The sequence below is a fragment of the Phodopus roborovskii genome, unplaced genomic scaffold (assembly GCF_943737965.1).
Source record: "Phodopus roborovskii unplaced genomic scaffold, PHOROB, whole genome shotgun sequence".
Lineage (NCBI taxonomy): Eukaryota > Metazoa > Chordata > Mammalia > Rodentia > Cricetidae > Phodopus > Phodopus roborovskii.
The window spans coordinates 3,420,189-3,440,193 of record NW_026126417.1 but is presented as its reverse complement, the minus strand read 5'-3'; the positions used below and the strand labels follow the sequence as shown (position 1 = coordinate 3,440,193).

General features: G+C 41.4%; 1 protein-coding gene across 1 annotated transcript in view; it reads right to left on the bottom strand.

The window, feature by feature from the left end:
• Positions 1-20,005, bottom strand: part of Ryr3 (ryanodine receptor 3) — a 506,993-nt gene that overhangs the window by 8,967 nt on the left and 478,021 nt on the right. Inside the window, exons 85-93 of the mRNA XM_051183787.1 lie at positions 18,079-18,183; positions 16,282-16,363; positions 14,321-15,651; positions 12,403-12,461; positions 11,592-11,763; positions 10,594-10,680; positions 9,027-9,227; positions 4,510-4,640; positions 412-454 (exon numbers count right to left, since the gene is read on the bottom strand). Coding sequence (XP_051039744.1) covers positions 412-454; positions 4,510-4,640; positions 9,027-9,227; positions 10,594-10,680; positions 11,592-11,763; positions 12,403-12,461; positions 14,321-15,651; positions 16,282-16,363; positions 18,079-18,183 — 2,211 coding nt within the window. The remainder of the gene's footprint in view (positions 1-411; positions 455-4,509; positions 4,641-9,026; positions 9,228-10,593; positions 10,681-11,591; positions 11,764-12,402; positions 12,462-14,320; positions 15,652-16,281; positions 16,364-18,078; positions 18,184-20,005) is intronic.

Sequence of the window (20,005 nt, the reverse complement as noted above, 5' to 3'; positions counted from 1 at the left end):
GAAATGACAGGGTGAGTGTGACTACAAACCACCTCCCAATCAGTCCCCAGCTCTGGAGTCTTTGGAGTTTTGCTATACTCTGAGCTTTTACAAAGGGTTATACAAGATACCACTCAAAACTGGCCAGAAAAGGAGAAAGTTACCCCTAGACAAAACTAAAGGCTTAATGCAATTTAGTGGAAACTTTTTAGGTTAATGTCTATAGAGAAAGGAAAGCCTAATGAGGAGAAAGCAATATGGGTTGTATGCAGGTGCTGAAGGCAGATGAGTATGAGAACAAAGCAGGAAGCACACATATGCAACTGATTCTCCTCCACACACCATCCTAAGCCTGGCATCATGTTTACTCATGTTATACATGCAGAGTGTAGACAACTCACAATTCACACCCTCCCCCCACACAAGGCATACCTTTCTCTTCACAAACTTGTCCCAGTAGTTATTAGGAAAAGATCTGAAAACGAAGATGAAAAGGACAGGGTCACAGAGACAGCTGACCTGAACAAGGAGGAGCTAATGGGTCCCCAGACTGATATTTGGGAATCCAGCATTGGACTGACTCAGACCCCCTGAACATGGGTTTCAAAAGGCCTAGGCAGTCCAGGGGACCTCTGACAGTGGAACCAGGATGTATCCCTAGTGCACAAGGGGACTTTGGGAGCATGTTCCCAATGGAGGGATTCCTTAACGTAGTGAGTGGCAGGAGGGAGATTTAGATGACCCCTCCAGGAAGGCATCACCCTACATGTGGAGTGGGGGTGGGAGGGTGGAATAAAGGGAGGAAGAGAAGGAGGGAGAGGGAACTGGGATCGATATGTAAAATAAGAAAAATAAATAAAATTTTAAAAATCATTTAAAAAAAAAAAGGACAGGGTCATAATTGTTAACTTCAAGGCAAACACATCAAGAAATGTTCCAGTTTCAATGTCTGTATCTGTGATCTCTTGGATTTCTTTCCTGCTCACTGAAGAACTCAAGCTGTGATTGGTATACAGAGTCATCCCAGGGTTCCTGCCTTACTGGTCCACCGCTTTGTGTCAACTCTGAGGCACTTGGAAAGCCACTCTGCAGTTTCTATCTCAAAATTATGCTTACGAACAGGGGTCATGCTGGCACACTAGCAAAAAACATGTTGGGTTTTTATTTTGAAAACCAATCCTGCTTTGCACACTACCTACACATACATACCGCGCGCACGCGCACGCACGTGCACACACGCGCACACACACACACACACACCCGGTGTCATGCGCCTGGACAAGTCTCATTACCACAGGTCCAGTGGGCCTGCTGCGTCACCTTCTGCTGTTACTCCTGGGGCACAAATCCAGCTGTTTCTTGGCCCCATCTACCTGGATCCCAACGTACACCAAGGAGGAAATGTATACTTCCTGTCCCGCAACTGTCAGTGACTGGGGAGATAGAATGGTGTGGGATATGCTAGGATACATAGACAAGCTCTTTTACATCAGTTTTCCAACCAGAAGTAACAGCTTATTTAGACAGGGTTTTTATTGGCCCCATGATCCTCTACTCACTTTTCACCACCATGTACTCCTGTGGTACCTACTTCCTTCCAGGACTTACATCCCTCTCTTCTAGAGGTGACATCTTGTTCAATGACATCACAGCCTCAGCATTTTCTGAGTTCCATTCTAAGTTGTTGTTGTTGTTTTTTTAACATCTTCTCGTTAAACAGACAAAAAGCCCCCCCAAAACAAAACAAAAAACCTGCCATCCTTGGGAATGTTAGCAAAAATATTTAAAATGTGTTGCTTCTAGCCAGAATGTGTGAACCCTTCCTGCCAGGGTTTCCCGTGGGGCTGCCTTTGGAGCAGAACCAACCCTTGCTATGTGCATTTTTACTTTTTCTTTTATCCAAGTCATTCTTTGTGAGTTTGGGTCACACAGCAGTCTCCAAATCTACAAAGACCACCAGTTCACGATAAGAAAGCTAAGACTTTCCTCTTCCAAAAGGGTGGCAGTCTTGAGAGTAAACATTTTCTCACAGATTTGTTTTGGTTGCTGTTAAAATTGTTTATTCATCTTAATCATCTAATTGCCGATTAAAAACAAATGCTGGTATTATGGAATAAACTATCAATAGACATATTTATAAGATGGAAATTCTTCCTCTCTTTTGTGTGCATTGCTATTTGATTTTTTTTATGCCTCACATTTAGAGTCTACAGGAATAAAAGTCAACTCATCTTTCCTCTACAACTTTGATACCCCTTCATTTTGTTGTTGTTGTTCTTCTTCCTTCTTCTTCATCCTTCTCCTTTCTCCTTTCTCCCTTCTCCCTTCTTCTTCCTCCTTCTTCTCCTTCTCCTTCTTGATAGTTTTATTATGTATCCTTGGCTGACATAAAACTCATTACACAGACAAGGCTAGGCTCACTTAAAGTGATCCTCTTTGCTTCTAAGTGCTGGGATTATATGTGTGGATGCCCAGCTTCCTGCCTTTTTATATACAAATGTTCTCCAGCATGCCACTTGGTCTATTGGTCCTATTTTGTTCTGAGTAGAATAACTCAAAATAAATGCTAAAGGGCTGTATGTATGATCTTATCTTGGTCTCAGTATTTTGAGTGTCTTGACCCCTCACTAGGGCTGAGGTCAGGAAGTTCCTTGAAGGTAGAACATACATTTTTTTACTTGGTTATTGTCTTTAAAATAAGGCCCAGGGAACAGCCTTGCAGAAGAAAATGCATAAAGAATATACTTAAACCCTAAGCCTCTTTAGTAATTGACAAATGTACCATTACAACCTACCAGGTCACCAAAATCACTTGACACTAACAAGTGTTGGCAAACATAGAAGCAGAAAGTCTCTAGATAGTGCATTTCCCATACCTTAATCAAGCAAATTCCCTTCAGAGGGAAGAGCTCACTTGTGCACAGACACAGGGATTTTATGATAATCCTGCTTGTAATAGCAGGAACTGGAATCAGCTGAAATATCTGCTTTCTGGAAGATGGACCAAGTCTTGCGTGCAAATACGCTTACAAGGAAAAATGTTACAGTTTTGACAACAACCTGTCAACATAGGAGAGTTCATCGAGGACCAGAAACAACACATAATGATGAATAAAAGACTCTCTACCAGTATAACTTACATAATACAACAATCCCATGCACATAGAGTTTGGAATTTTAAAGTGAAGTAATGTGTTTAGGCACAAGGAACTGTTTAAAAATGTGAGTTAAAGCAAGATAATGACTCCATGAGTAATAGCACTAATAACTACTTAAGGATAACTATCATTAACCACTAATGGATATTACAGAATATATGTTAATTGGGGCTGTGGGAACATTACTGGGAGGATAATGCAAGGCTTTTGAGCTAGCAACATTATATTTTTAATTTCTGTGGTTTGTTACTCTTTATTAAAAGTAAATGTGCATATTTTATACGTCCATGTATAAGTCTACCTCACAATATAAAAACAGGAAACCTGAGAATAGGCATCAAGACCCAGTTATTCTATGTAGCACAATAAGACAAATGTAGCCTACAACAACTAATTATCAATTCAAAATAACCGGAGAAAATATAACTGTCTCAGCACCAGAAGTGATATTTTAATACATAGTAATAATAATAATAATGCTGATTGCCCTGATTTGATAATATACATGTATTGAGTTATAACACTTTCCATAAAATAAGTAAATATTATATGATATTTAAATTTACATTTATAACTAAACTTTCAAAGAGAAAAGGCATCTATATATGATATGCGAGGAAAGCTATTGACAGAATTGTCCTATCCCATGATGCCCTTTCTGTGGGAAAAAAAAAGTCAGCTCTTAAAATAGTCACTTTATTTGTTTATGGATTTCCTTGTTTGCAAATAAACAGCATTGGCCAGTCTCCTCCTAAGAATGCTGTAGTGCATTGTTCCATGTATCTCAAGTAAGTTCTAGAAACAGAACGGCCTTTTTTTTACTAGCACTTTCACACTGTAACACATTGTCCCAGATTCACATGTCCTGGATAATCAGACAAAACATTTCTCAAAGTATTAAATTATTTAATGTTATCCAAAATGTCTGTAATTTACTGGCAAAAAGATTTAAACCACTTTTGATGAAAAATACATTAAACCGCTTGTATGAGGAGATGGACAGGAATCTGCAGGCTGGGACAGAGGTTAGGTTTTTTATGTTTGTTATTTTCCCCAAAGCCTTCCCTTCCGAGCAATTGATTAGTTTGCTTGTACCTTTATAGACCTGCCTCTCACCTTAATCATCTTTAAATAGGAAGTAATTCCCCTGGAGTCAGGATCCTTTCTAATATGTGTATCTTAATTGAGACAACTAAAATTATAAAATGGTTGCCTTTGCATATATGTTCACTTCTATTTCTTTACTCTCATTAGAATCATTTCTCTTACAGTTTTCATAGTTGTGAATGTATTGGCATCAGAGCATGCCATTTGCCCATGGTGATAACACAGACACTTTTGCTTTTATAGGATTGGAGTGAAGGGCACTTACGGTGTGTTGATCACCAAACGGTCCCACTGCCCCTTGATGTCATCTTCGGATGGCTGCTCAGTGATATAGAGACCATCAAACTCTAGCTTCCTGGCAATTTCTTTCTCCCTTTTGAATACCACCAGAGGTACCTACAAATGAGAAGACACTCATTACCTAGAGTTTGTTCCTGAAGCATCTTCTCTCAGGCCCTGCCACAAATCAACTTTTCTGCGTAATGGCAGTAACCCTTTATACTGTGATTCTGCATATTTTAATATATGTATATTAAATACATGCATGTATGTCTGTGTACCATTTGCATGCCTAGTGTCCAAGGAGGCCAGAAGACAACATCAGATGCCTTGAAACTAGAGTAACAGGTGGTTGTGAGCTGCCATGTGAGTGCTGGGACTCAAACTCAGGTTTTCTGGAAGAGCAGCAAGTGTTCTTAACTGTTGAGCTTTGTCTCTAAGTCCCGTAATTGGATTTTTAAGGTAACTAGTTATATGGCCACTACTAAGTAAAACTCACTCCTTGGCTAATACCCCTACCCCTCCAAAAGTTGAGCTGACCTGGGCCACTCTTTTAAGGTTAAACAGTTGATACAGTAAGACATGCATAAGTCTTGAAAAGACCATGTTTAGGTCCAGGCCTGAATGGGATTTGCCTAGTAGGACTTCCAGGCTTAGAATTGAGCCAAAATAAAGGGGGAGGGGAATGAACTATTCTAGAACAGACTGGTCAGCCCCAGGAATGTGAGGCAGTTTCCCAACAGGCACCAGTAGTGAGGGCCATATGTACATCGTGGCCTAAGGGTTAGTAGTATATGAACTGTGTCTCTATAGTTACAGTAATATAGCTCAGAGGATACTTGGTACATGCATACTCATTACATACTCATGTTTTCTTTCCAGCAAACCTGCTGCTTTCTGTTACTCTCTTACACAAAAATCTACTTATTTGTGGGAGACACATTCCAAATCACTCAGGGAATCCCCGGGAACATGGAAAGAACCAAATTTATATGCACTATGCTTTTTCTTTGACATATATGAATTTGATGGTCTTTTCCAGCTTAACTCCTATTACATACACACTGTGGCTTTAACTTTTGAAGGCTGAGGCATGACAGTAAAACCAGTTCCTATTCCTTTTATCCTCTCCACAACTTCATGGACAGAAGATGCTCTTATGGTAGATCTTGGCAACCTCATCTGATTTTCTTTTTCTTCCTTTATTAAGAACTGTCACATCTTTACTTGAACACTTTGTGTCTTCTTTTTGGCACTACAGAAATTTCAGTATCAGTACCCTTACACTTTGGATGCCATTAGTAAGTAAAATAAGAACTACTTGAATGTGAGCACTGTACTATCTTGCCAGTCAATGCAATAACAGAGGGCTAAGTGACTAGCAAATGGGTAGGGTATACAACGTGAATAGACTGGACAAGGGGTGATTCGTGTTCCAAATAGGACAGAATAGGATTGTGTATGGGTTTCATCCTATTACTTCAAATGACATAATTTAACATTTATATGTTGTTTATTTATTGAATGTTTACATAATTTTTTTGGACCACAGTAGTAGCTGAAACTATGAATTAATGGGGTGGGTGGGTGGATGTGGTATATAATTGTAACTCTTTTAAAGAAAGGGTCTCATTGTGTAGTTCAATCTTGTCTGAAACTGACCATGTAGTTCAGTGTGATCTCAAATTCATGGCAGTCCTCCAACTTCATTCTCTCAGGTGCTATGATTACAGGTGTCTACCACCACACTCACCTTAATCTTAGACTAGGTCTGGTAGCATGGCTGTTGTGACAGTCTTCATTGTCAACTTGATCAAGATTAGAATGACACAGGGTCTCTGGGGAATTCCCAGAGATGTTTAAGTGAGGAGAGACCCTGAATGTAGATGGAAATGTCACCTGGGCTGGGTAATGGGACTGGATAAAAAGAGGTTAAGAGAGGAGCCAGTATGCCAATATTCCTCCCTGCTTCCTGATAGTTGGTCTGAGTAAGCCTTACACTTTTGCCACCACAGGAGTTGCTTACGCTGCCATGTCTGCCCTTCCATGATGGACTGAATCCTCAAACCAAGAACCAAAATAAATCGTTCTTCTCTTAAATTGCCTCTATCAGGTGTTTTGTCATGGCCATAGGAAAATTAACCAATCACGTTACATATAAACATAACCAGAAATCAACACAATTGGAAGCAATTCAATTACCTTAACTAATGGGATGGATTTGGAGAGGTCAGAAAATGCCATTGAAATCCCAGGAAATGAGAAGTCAGAATAGCCAGAGTAATAATAATTTATACACTGCCTAGGTATCTCATTCATTTAGGATGTCTCTAATTACTTGGTGACATCTTTGAGTCTTTAATTTCTAAACTACGTTTTAATGTTTTTCTTCAAAGATCATTATATTCTTATCACTTACACTATGCGATTTCTGAGATAAAAGGACAAAAATTATTTGTAAAAACTTACTTTTTGCCCCCACCCCTGCCCTCCAAAACAGCAGACATCATTGAAGACCAATGATAGAAAGGTGGTAAAGAGATTAGTATTAGGCATGACACACCATGAGGAGTCAGTGGCTGCTGCTGGCTCATGGATGATGTGGGCAAGGAAGCAGAACTGAAGATTCTCTGTTGTCTGGAAGACTCTAGAAAATGATGTGAAAGCCAAGAAGTAGTCTACTACTGGTATCTGGGACTCCAAACATACTGCTTTGTCCAAGGTGTCTGTACATCTTTCAAATTTCTTCAATCCACTCTATCTTTTACAGGTTACCAGTATATCTGCACCTCATCCCACAAGCTCTTGGATTTCAGATCCAGAAACAGCAAACATGCTGCTGGGTTTACTGTTGCCCACATTCTGGGTACTTTTGTCCATATGAACCCATTTATTTTTCTGGGATGCCAGTTATTATTCTAATCCTCTTTTTTATGTAGAAAGAGCACTAGGAAGGTCATATGGTACAATAGTTATGAGTTCATTCTAGACAGCCTGGCTCCAGAGCCCACACTTTAATAGTTACAGTGGCAGACTTAGTACAGCAGGAAAGGACATGTTCTCTCTGGGAGGGAAGATGACTATTTCACCAGTAAAAGAAAGGGACACAAAGACAGGATAAATTTCTTAAATTCTTTCCAAGAAGATAACAGTGTATAGTTGAGGATGCTGCCTGCATAATAAATTAAAGGGGAAAATGTAACAAAAAGTATTTATAAAAATTGGTATGATCATTAAGCTTTAACACGACAAGACTTAGCATCACAGGGAGATACCTCGAGGCCTGTCTGTAAAGGTGTTTCAAGAGAGGTTTAACTGATTAAGAAAGATACACCCTGAAAGTAGATGACATTATCCCATGGGTTCGGGTCCTGAACTGAATAAGGAAAAAGTTAGTGGATCACCAGCATTTGCTATTGTCTGTGAATGTGATGTGACCAGCTGCCTCACCTTCCTGCTACCACAGCTTAGACCATCTATCTCTCCCTGCCATAATGGACTGTACCCTCAAAGTATGATCCAAAATAAGACAAGTGTTCTTATGGCAACAAGAAAAGGAACACAAAACTCGATGCTTGAGGATTGATGTACCTGTAGTAATGTCTAAAGATGGCCTGAATGAGTGATGCTCCCTAGTTCATGACTTGAGCAACCTACAAATGCAACTGTGAATCTGGGCCATCATGTGACTCGCTTTAACCAATAGAGGGTGATGGAAAAGACATCAAACACCAGTCTCATTCTTGAGAAGGGCTAGCATTTCCCACTTTTGTGTTCCTTGGGAAAATTCTAAGTCATCCTATTGCAGAGATTACATGCAGAGGTCATGCAGTGAGGGAGGTGCTCTGTGTCTACATGGAGGGAGGGGAGATGGACTCCCACCACTCCAGTTGAGACCCACTTCTAGCTCTTCCTCTGCTAAGATGCCAGGCACATGAACAGTCCATCTTTGCCATTCTCACCTAGCTGAGATCCCAAAAGGCTACAGATACATGGAGCAGAGGAAAGACTGATTGTGTACTGTTAGTCCGTAGGACCAAGAGAGAAAATGTTGGTTCCTCACAGCAAACTCTGGAGTGGTTTGTTATGTAGATAACTGAAACAGGAACACACCACTGAGATCTATCTTGGGTCTCAAATGGCTACAACCTAATGGAAAGGTACTTTTTATAAAAACCCAAGAGCAATTCACAGATCACAAGAAGCTCTCATGGTTAATTCCAGTTGTGCCTTAGACTACCGACTCTGATACTAAGAGGTGCCTGAAGGGCTTCTACAGCAAGATTGTCTATAGCTCACTTCGAAGATTTTCATTTAAAAGCCTCAAGTTGGTGATTGAGAGCCTGCGGTAGTAAGCGGCTCCTGAGTGACAGCACGTGTACTGTCCCACCAGCCTTGTTCTTCTAGCACCTTAGAGGACAAAGAGCTGGTGGAACTCAAAAATGACACTTCTTCCTGAAGAACTCAGAAAAGCCTAGAGTGACAGATAGCTAGAATGCTCACCTTCAGGCAGTAATAGCCCACCACACAGACCAGAGAGATGATGGTGTGGACAATGGCCAGGGCGCGCAGTGTTGGTGCCATATACCCTGTGCTCTCCTGAAGAACAAAGAATACCATTGCTTCTTCCTCGTCATCATCATTAAAGGAGTTCCATAGGTTTGCAACATCCTCCGTCTCTTCCTCTAAAGGTTCTTCAGTGACCTGGCCCAAGAAACACACCCATATCTATCAGAAGGAGCCCAGTTACTGGGCTCTCTCTATACAGCTTATGTTATTGATACATGCCATGTTATCAACCCAATGTTACCTGCTGAGTAAATGGGTGGTTTAGGAAACCTAATGATAAGAATCCCCAGTGTTTCTAGTAGTTGCAAATAAGAATTAGGTAAAGGCCGGGTGTTAGTGATGCAAGCCTTTAATGCCAGCACTGGGGAGGCAGAGGCAGAGGCAGAGGCAGAGGCAGAGGCAGGCAGATCTCTGTGAGTTTGAGACCAGCCTGGTCTACATACAGAGCTAGTTCCAGGACAGGCTCCAAAACAATACAGAGAAACCCTGTCTTGAAACTGGCCCCACTCAAAAAAAAAAAAAAGGGAGAGACAAATCCTATCTCTCGGAAAACAACAACAACAACAAACTAAAGTGTGGGCTTTTATTATCTGTGTTGTATTCCTGTGGTGAAGAAAGCAATAACAGGTCTATGTGGAGTTCCGGTACAATTCATACACATTCCACAGTTTCCATTCTTCCTCTTATTCATGGCTTCTCCTTCTGTTTCTACAAATGACTCTCAGTTCTATGCCTCTCAACTTTTATCCTGTAGCTTCAAGTATCTGCTGGCTTGCTCTCTCTGCCTGATGGAGGGATTCCCCTCAGTGTGTTTTAAACCAACTACACACACCTTACTATAGAGTACCACTTTTCTTCTCTGGGCAACCAAAGTGTGTAATTTGTTCAACTGAAGGGCAATGTAGAGAAAACACTGTTTTGTAATAAATTAGATTGCTAGTTTTAATCAAGAACCAGAAAAAAAGACAAGGGGGACAAAGCAGGATATGTCAAGAATCTAGGACCATTCTATAATTCACTAACAACCATTTACATGCAACATGCAATCCATGTTCAGAGCCTTTAATTATGGTGAGGGGACCCTCTGTTCCTAATGCTTAATAACTCTTCCTTCATGATGGTTTCTTATATGTATCAACACTGATGGCCCTATGATTTGCCTATTCTTCAAGGAACGAATTGTATTCATTATTTCAGTATGCCCCATAATTCCTATTATGGCATCTAGCATATGGGGGATGCTCAATATTTGGAGATTAAGTCAAATAGGAATCCAAACAGTTGAAACAGTTTCCTAACTTGCTTCTCCTGTCAGTATTCCTCCCATTGCTAAACATTGTACTTTTTTTTTTTTTTTTAAGAAGTCAATGTCTTAGAAATTTTCTTGGACATTAAATTTTTGTTCCAAGTAAGAGTAACAGTTTTGGTTATAGGTTCCCCCCACTTATGGCATGCTTAGGCTGTGGTGTATTTTGCAAATAACCCCTCAATGAAATATCACCTTATAAAAAAGCAGGATGAAGTTGATAGCGAAGGCTACAAACAGAGCAAGGAACCTCAAGTTGTAGAAATTCCTGGCCAGGTAGTGCTGAAAAAGAGAAGGAAAAGCAGAAGTAGAAGAGCCAAGGGTAGAAGGAGAACTGCCTTGTCTGACAGTGGAAAATGTGTCCCGGGCAGAGGTTTACAGGGGTATCTATGCCTCTGTCCCCACTCTTCTAGGGAAGCCCTGGCCTTGTTAGCACAGGCACAAATTGTTTTAGGGGAAGCAGAAATGTGCATTATTTAAAAAATGGCTTAAGAGAATGTCCAAAAGAACCTTACCTTGAATTGTGTGGTAGTAAACCAGATCCCTCAACATGTCACCAGCTGAGTCAAGCAGTCCCCTCCCCTTACACAATGCACAAAGCCAGACTGTGGTCCAGAGTTCTTAACCCTTTCTGAGTCATGGTCCTAGAAACCTCCTTCACTCACTTTCACCAACTTTACCAGAGTGTACCTTTCTCCTCACTGCCATCTTTCCTGGAAGACTTAGCACACAGAGGATGGACCTGCATCGGCTGGGGAGAATTTGAGACTACATGGGGCCTTATTGATAGTGCCAGCTAAAGTGTATTCCTGGGTGGGCAGCAAATGAATCTCGGGGCAACTGCTCAGAGAAAACATTACATACTATATTGAAACTTGCTTGTACCTACAGCAACGATGTTTTGGGGGAATAACTGAGCAATATAACCCAATACAGGAGACTTTATTCTTTATCCCAATTGATTGATCTACTGAATTGTTGGACCAGAATCAGCTAAGTCCCTGTGCAAATGCTTGGGTGTGGCATCAGGTAAGCCTCCATTTCCTTCAACATAAGAGAAAGAGGAAGATAAAAAGAGAAGAATGGGAATGAGGAAGTATGTCTAAGGAAAAGTGACACAAATCAGTGGCCACTCTCTGAGGTCTACCAGGCTAGTGTCTCTAGAAGGAAGGGACAAGGGTCAGAGAGCTCACCAGTAACTTAGTCTGATAGATTTCCAACCCTTTGAAGAAATTGGCCATGAAGGCTTCTGGCTTCTCAGCCTTCTGACCACGCCGTCGTGTCTTCTTCACGGTCACTTCTGCCCACAGGTACTCAGCATGTCCCTCCTCCTTGAATTTGTCCTCCTTTTCTCTATCTTCCGTGCTGCAGGGGTGAGATGCTGACTCAGCATGTAGGAGAAAAGCAGGCCAAGGCTGGCCCTTAAGGATCAACCCACCCCCCTGGGCATGCAATCTATATTTAATGACTAGTGACCATTTTGATGATCCAAATGTACACTGGGTATAATATCAGTTTGTGCTGTTTGGAAATTACACTCTTCCCCCTCCCCTTCAAAGTGTCGTTTTTTTCCTTACTAAGTAGCCTTCTTAGGATTAGCAATGGCACCTACTCCTATGAACTTGGGCAGGAATTAAATGTGGTGTCTAAAAAAGAGCTAAGTACAGGCCTGCCATATAGTAGTTATCCAATAAACATCACAGATCATCCACCAAAATGTTATATGAAGTTGCTAAATGTGGATGTTTGATAATTTGTTCAGTCAATGAAACCCTGATATACTATTGGAATTATAACATTAATAAGTGTATTATAGAACTGAGGTTTAAAAAAAAAAAAAAGTATGCCCAGGGCTTGTAGACTACCTTTGCTTGCACTGACAGAAGTGAGGCTTTCTATTTACCACAGTTATAGAATGGCAGTTGCCATCAAATGTTATCCAGCACAGCAAGCAAAGTAGCCCACGCCCTCCCCCCCCCCGCCCTCCCCCCCCCCCGAACTTACTCAGCCTTCTCGTATTCAGCCTTTCCTTCTGCTTCATGCACTGCTTTCATCTCTGCTGCCTAGATGAAAAAACAGCAACCAGTCAAGGCTTCCTTAGAGAGACAAGCCCAGGATGAACCTTTTTCCTTATGGTTACAATTCCTAGTGCCTGTGTGTGTGTGTGTGTGTGTGTGTGTGTGTGCATGTGTGTGTGCACTGCATGCATGTCTGTGAGTGTGTGTGTGTGTCTATGTCTGTCCTTAGGATTACAGGATGTAAAGTGTCTTGCTGTACATCAAACCTGCTGTAATGGAGAGATGCTGAGACAGATCTCAAACCTGAAAATTCTCTTGTCCCACCCCCACCCCATTATTTACTCAACTCAAGCAGGAAACTTATACTCAAACCTCGAGGGAGCCCTGTGGAAACAGGAAGGTAGGACACAGATCATAGGGTATCTAATCTGGAACCCCCTCTATCTGACAAGCTTCCTGCTTGCTCCACTCCTCTAGTCACTTTTGTGATTCCTCTAGCTGATGGCCACTGCACTCAGAATAAAAGCAAGCTCCTCAGTGAGGCCAGCCTATCCTGTAGGGTCCTGCTTTCTTTCCATCATCATTCTCATGTAGTACTACTTGATTTATTGTTTTCCATTCAAATGCTCCAAACTTTCCTCCCATAGAGAGGAGTCTGGATCCTTCTGTGGTTATGTATCCTTTTCAGTAGTCTGACCCTTTGCCTGGATCATGAACCCCCGACTTTCCATATGCCTATCAAGCTTTAGGATTTGGCTCAGATCATATCTCTTCAGGAGCCTTTTTGGCTGCCCGGTTTATAAGCAAATGCCATCAAGAATGGTTGATGGTTCCACCACGTCCCTTTTAACCCATTAGTTTATTAACCTGAACAAGCATCACCAATGGTAATTATCTTTTTTACTTGTTATCTTTTCCTACTAAAGACTAAGTTCCATGAAAGCAAAACTATTATTTTGTTAACCAGAACATAGTCTTGTGCATGTAGTATCTGAATTAGTCTCTAGCCTTTATCAAATGGCTCTGTGTAATGAGACAGAGAGAAATGCAAAATATAAGGACACCTGTGCCGTTGCCTCCCTCCTTGGCCTCTCCACACCTCTCCTCCATTTCCTAATATACTTCCTAGCATACTTCTTATTTGCATCAACTTGTTCGGTGTCTGTCTTCTATAAAATTACAAGGAAAAAGGCTTGCTCTGTTATCATTCAATTCTCAGACCTCAGAACAGTGGCATGTGCCTGTTAAAATGTCAAAAGGTGACAATGGAATTAATGAATGGGTGTGTGTTGGTCTTTGTCTGCAACCTCACTTCCTTTGATGCTAAAGTGGCATGGTGAGTTGGATGTTGTAAGAGAAGGGAATATCCAAAACATTCTGTGGTCAATGGCCTCTAAGTTGCTTTTGTCTTATCCATTTGATCTAGTTGACTGACTCAAAGCCCTGTTGATAAGAATGTTCCAGACATGATCAGACTCACTGACATAATAGACTGTAAATAAATATATATACACATATATATTTTATAAAAATATAGTATCTATATTATATAGAAATACTGCCTCATACGAAATATATTCATGCATTATACTTGGTTTTCAATGCTTTAACTGAATCAGCCTGTGCACCATGAACACTAACCTAATAAGTCTGAAGCAAGTGAAGGTTTCAGATCATCATATGTTCAAGCTGTACAATGTAGACTAGAAGTCCTCTTGGTGGCAAAGCACTGAAACACTCATCTAAGTTGCTTTGTCCCCATACCTGGTAAATCTGGACTGTCAGAATAATCCTATCTGAACCAGCGTTAATGCCACGTTATTACCTGTGCAAACAATGTACTGACTGTAAGATACAGTTACAGTCATATGGGCACAAGGACAACAGACAAGGATTATGCTCACCTGTGCTTTCTTTTTCTTCCGCACAGTACTCTCTAATGTAGGGGGTTCATCCTTGCCAATGATTTCAGAGAGGTCACCCAGTCCCACTTCAGGCCCTTGTTTTAAGCCACTTTCTTTCTTTGAGTGGATTCCAAAGAGGTCTGACATAATGTCTGTATCTCCCGGCTCACCCTTGACGAAGTGGACCAACTCAGTGGTGACTCCTGGCTCAACCACTTCTGCCCTGTCAGCCTCCATTGCATCATCATGGATCCCAAACTGTGTGGGGTCAGGCATGTCGCCTAGGATCTTGGTCACTCTGATGTTCTTTGCCCCTTCTATGAGGCCCCCTCCAAACACTGTGTTCCAGAGGATCTGAAAGATTCCTCCCAAGATAGTGAAGAGCAAATGAAAGAGGCCTACAAACAGCATCCAGAAGAAAGAGAAGAACACCTTCACCAGCTCCTTCGCACTCATCTTTTTCACGTTCCTGTACTGTTTCCTGAGGTTCTTCAGGGTTGCCCTCTTCAGAAAGTTGGTGACATTTCTCTTTACTGAGGCACAGGCCATGGTAAAGGCAGAGGCAGACTCAAAAGACTTATCTTCCTCTTCCTCTCCCTCCATTTCTATCGCATAAGCAGAATCTTCACCCTCTTCCTCCTCTTCTTCCGGTCTGTCAGTTGAGTCAGATTCTGAGATCTGAGATGCTAATTGCATCTCAAAGATTGTATCCTCACAGAAGTTCACGAACAGCTCCATCTTCTCTTGCTCCCCGCCTTCATTGACGACATCAAAGATGAACTGTCGCTTGGATTCCTTCACCTGAGGCTTCTCCCACTGAGTTCGACTGGATTCACTGATCTCAAAATAAACACGTTCAATTTTCTTGGCCCCACCCATGATCTCAATTCGACCTAGGTATGGTTCAAAGTAGTTTAGCACACTTTCTGCTGGGTCCAATAGACACTTCAGGCGAGAATCATTTGGCATGTGCTCAGAGAGATTTGTCAATAACACTGCCACATTGAAGCCTATGTCCTTGGCTGGCTCATGGAACCGCTCCACAAAATCAACATAATTAAACATGTCATTCTCATCAGCTTCTGTACATGAAAGGAGAAAGTCAATCTCTGACTGTGTATATTGTTTTAGACCTTCCATGGCCTTCTGGAATTCTTTCCTGGAGATGATCCCTTTACCATCTGGGTCATATTCTTTGAAGGTGTCTGAGCTGGTTAAGTCTTTAAGTTTCAAGAACATGTCAAAGAATTTCAAGATCATTTCTACATTAGTAGAAGATTCTACCAGTGTGTCAACCATCTGCTTTCCAATAGTTCCGTTTACCACATTTCCTGTGAGGCAGGTTCAAAAAGACATACATATACAAAAATGAATCCAAGCTATCGCGTAACTGGACAGGTAGCTCTTCTTAGGAGACTTATGTGCCAAATTAATTAGTTCATTTCTGACCATTATGATTTGACAATAGAGAGCAGCAAGCCATAACAACTACCCCACCAGGAGCCAAGGGAGAAGAAACCAGGGTGAGAGGGAAATTGCCACAACATGGCCTAGGAGGCCATTCCACTATCAGATCTCTGAGAATATGTAGGGATACATGGTGTCCCTTTGATCCCCTATGACCTGGGAGGGTGCCCAGTTAGATGGCTGGCATACACACTGGCAGCCAGATATGTTGAAAAGCAATGGGGAGAGGGAGAGGATAGGGAGGGGCAAAGCTTGGAAGTTTTCCCCAGTTCATTCTGGCTTTCCTATTGGCATCAAATGAGTTGGTTTCAGGCTTTGTCCATCAGACCATGTGCCCCTCACTTATTTTTTTCTTTCTTTCTGAAAATTTGACATTCTAACCAATGTCTTAAGATCTCAGAGACCTGCCAGAAGGCTACACTGTGTGATTAGTAAGCTTAGTGCTCAGACCAATTACAATCGTGTGAATGCCTAGTTATACCAAACAGCCCAACCTTCCAGTAGGGACAGAAGCATCACCACCATGTCCTGAAGGAGATCCAAGAGTTCCTTCAGCAGCTCGATCTGACTGGAATCCTAGAACAGAAACAGGAGATACCCTGAGCTATCTGATCCCTTAGCAAAGTCCAGGGTAGTGAGCAAGGAGGGCCTGCTCTGGGAAGGTTAGGTGAAGGCTGCATCAAAGCCAGGAATGAGCTCCCGTCTCGCTCTGAGTGAAGGTGGCTCTACCCACTGCCTATAGTGCAGGGAGATGCCTTCACTTTCTCCTTAGCACAAATGTGGCAGACATACTGTCTGTTCCTCAACACCACCTAACAGCCCCATTCACTGAAGAGTCATCAGGTACCTTCTCAAGTTTATTTTGTCATTTTCTGTACTGGAAGACTACCTGCAGGAGCTTCATGGGATATATTGTTGTAATAAGGAAACATTAGATTACCAAGTAGATACTCCTTTCTTCCTGGATTAGTTTAACCTAGTTGTAGTTGGTGGTGATCAGGGTGACACTGAGTTCTTAAACAATATGTAAGCACAGCTACTCCTCTGGATGGTCTTGATCTTTCATTCAAGCAGTACAGGCAGAGTACTTAGAAACAAGTTCTGTGCTGCAAACCCTTTGGCATATATAGGATGGTAGATGAAGAGCTCATCAAAGGGTGAAATTAAAATTGGAAAGTGATGCCTGGCACAATAATCTGAAGGTATTTTTAAAAATGTTCTTAGGGCCACATTTTTTAACAGATTCTTTGTCTCTCTTGTGAAAAGACATAGTTCTTTGCCTAGCCATTCAGATTCCTGAGGGACTCTTTCCTATTGTGTGTCACAGCTACATTTGAAAGAAAGATAAAGACATAGCAGGACAGAGTATTAGAGCTGAGAGGAGGCCTCAGAGGTCATGTCTTCTATCCATAGTTTACAGATGATTAAACCAAAAGCCAGAAGCGGCGAGTTAAGTTTCCAAAAGTCACTGATAATGGAGGTGGCAGGGCTCTTGTCTCCAGAGCCTCTAGACCACACTGTCATGGTTGACACAGACATGGACATGTTACTGCCAAATTAGTTGTCCCCCCAGAACTCTCTTCCCATAAGGCCAGAGTCAAAAGGGGAAAGTAATGAAGGGTTGCACGGCACATTCCAAAAGAGAGGAGGCAGGTATGACAGCCTTGAAATTTCTGGATGTACATTATTTAAATTAATGCTGCAAATGTCTCTCTAATCAGTCTGAAACACATCTTGAAGTGCTCCCTCATGTGTTGCCATGGAGAGAGGCGATCAGCTGCTACATATGCTTCATTTATTTGTTCATAATAAATGCTCTGAGTGATTCTGATTCATCTTGCCAGAGAGATGGGGAGAAGGAGAGGTAGAGGTGGGGAAGGAGGGAAAGCGGGGAGTGGGCTAAGGGAGGGGGCATTTGTGGGCAACAGGGACATGCAACATTTGGCAGGTGAGAAAGGTCGGTGGAATAGTATTCTAAAATGACAAGACAGTGACAAGGTAGGGGACTAGTACCATGGAGAGCAGTGTTAAGGCAGTTACAAAATAACAGAGTGGTGGGACACAAGGAAGGGAGAAGCTGCATTCATGCAAAAGCCCCTGTGGGATCTCCCCACCCCCAGGCATTCATCCCTGCTTCCCATTTTGGTCGTCGGTTTTAAGAATGAGACCTAATCTGCGTGGCTTTTCCAGCCTTTGATTGAGCAGCCACATCCACAAGGGGAAGTCCAAAGGGCGAGAATTAATCCAACATTCCACAGTAATGAAATATGTAGGGGAACAGGCCACAGTACCTGAGAGAGCTTCATCTGCATGTTAGCAAATACATGGAGGAATCCAACCACTGCATCCCACAGCCTACTGTGGGCCAGGCTCTGCTGGTTCCCAATGCAAGGGCCCTGGAAAGAGGAGAGTTACTCAGAGCCTGTCCTAGGAGGGCATTTGACTCAGGTTTATGTGAGAGGGCAGTGCTTTCCAAACTCAGGTATTTTTTGGTTCAATATTTTACCAAGATACTTTTAATTCTTCCCCATTATAGGATATTCTATCTAGGGGGAAATGGGGATTTTACAGCCCACTGAATATCTTTTAGCTTCAGAATGAAGCATGTAGTTAACAAAATAGTTAAATACTATAGTTAAAGCAGATCTAAGGGAGTTCCACTACATTCTCTTCACCCATTTCTTTTAAAGAAATCAAGGGTGTTGGAGACCACAGTATGAAAACCAGATGTAATCTACCCCCTGTTGCAAAGCTACATGTGATATGACTTCTGACTAATTGAGGTTTAAAATCTTGTAATAATCCCAGTGGCCAACTACTTCTACTACACCTCAAGAATGCAAGTCTTGGTAGGACTCACAAGGGGAAGCTGAGAAGAAATATTGTCTACTTTCCCCAATCATACTGATTTATCCCAAATCACTGTTTATCTATGCTCAATTTCTTGTCCCCAGAGGCCAATTAGTTCATTTTGGAACAAAACTGGTTGTTGAAAGAAACATGCATTTACAGAACACAAGCTTTTCTTTTGTATTAAGTACTCCAGGAGAAATCTCTCTTTGGCAACTTTCTCCTTCCTATATCTACCTTTGGATGGGATAGTACTGTCCTTTCCTTAGTGAAGCCCTTTTTTTATTTTGAGTTTTAATTGTTTAATTTTGCTACATAAAAAATTTCAGGTAGTATACTAAGTTTTATATTTTTTCATGAATGAAATCTGCGTGAACTAGTTGTTGCCTCACAATAAAGATTGGATGAAAGTTGCCTCTCTCTCTCTTCTCTCCTTTTTTCCTCCTTCCCTCCCTCTCTTTCTTAAGTATTGGGGATTGAACCTGGGGCCTCACACATACAAGGCAGTCACTCTACTACTGAGCTATAGCCTCAGCCCTTTTTAAATTATCTAAATTTTGAGACAGGATCTCCTTCATGTAGCTGGTTTTGAACCCACTCTCTACCTGAGGCAGATCCTGAACTTGTGATCATCCTGCCTTGCCCTCCAGATAATGTTTTTCATAGAACATATATCAACTCCATGATATAAAAAGGAGCCTACCCTGAGATTTACTTTTGAATTAAAGAATTGGGCAATAAGGAAATGATGGTACACGGGGAAGGGTTTGGGACATTTCTCCCATCTTCCCTTGTTTATTCTTCAGTTACAACAAACCGAAGGAATTATTTGACATTATTTTTCATGAAGTCTCTTACAATCTTATCTCCACTTCTCCAGAGGACCAATATATACCTTTCTTTATTTATATACAGTCTGTATGTCTCTGTGACAATACTAAGCCTCAAAGTTTGTAAGAGTTTTGTCTTCCATTAAACTCATACGTGTGTGTGTGTGTGTGTGTGTGTGTGTGTGTGTGTGTGTGTGTGTGTGTGTGTTTTCCTTGTCTGACTCGGTGTCTCAGTATGTTGTTGAGGCTATCCTCAATTCCATTTCTACATGTTTGGTGCATAATAATTATGATTTGAGGAATAATATACATGATTGTTTCAAATCATGTGTGATCATCTCATATCAAATATTTTTCATTATATATATATGCATTTTCAAGTATATTATAAGCTCTTTTAATGGTAGCCTTCCTAGGAACACAGATAAATGAGCGAATATTTTATTCATGAGTTTTCTTGTTATTATAACATAAAAATGAAGTCTCAAATACGTTCCAAAATCTTGTATCACAGAAGGCTGATATGGCTACTGATTAT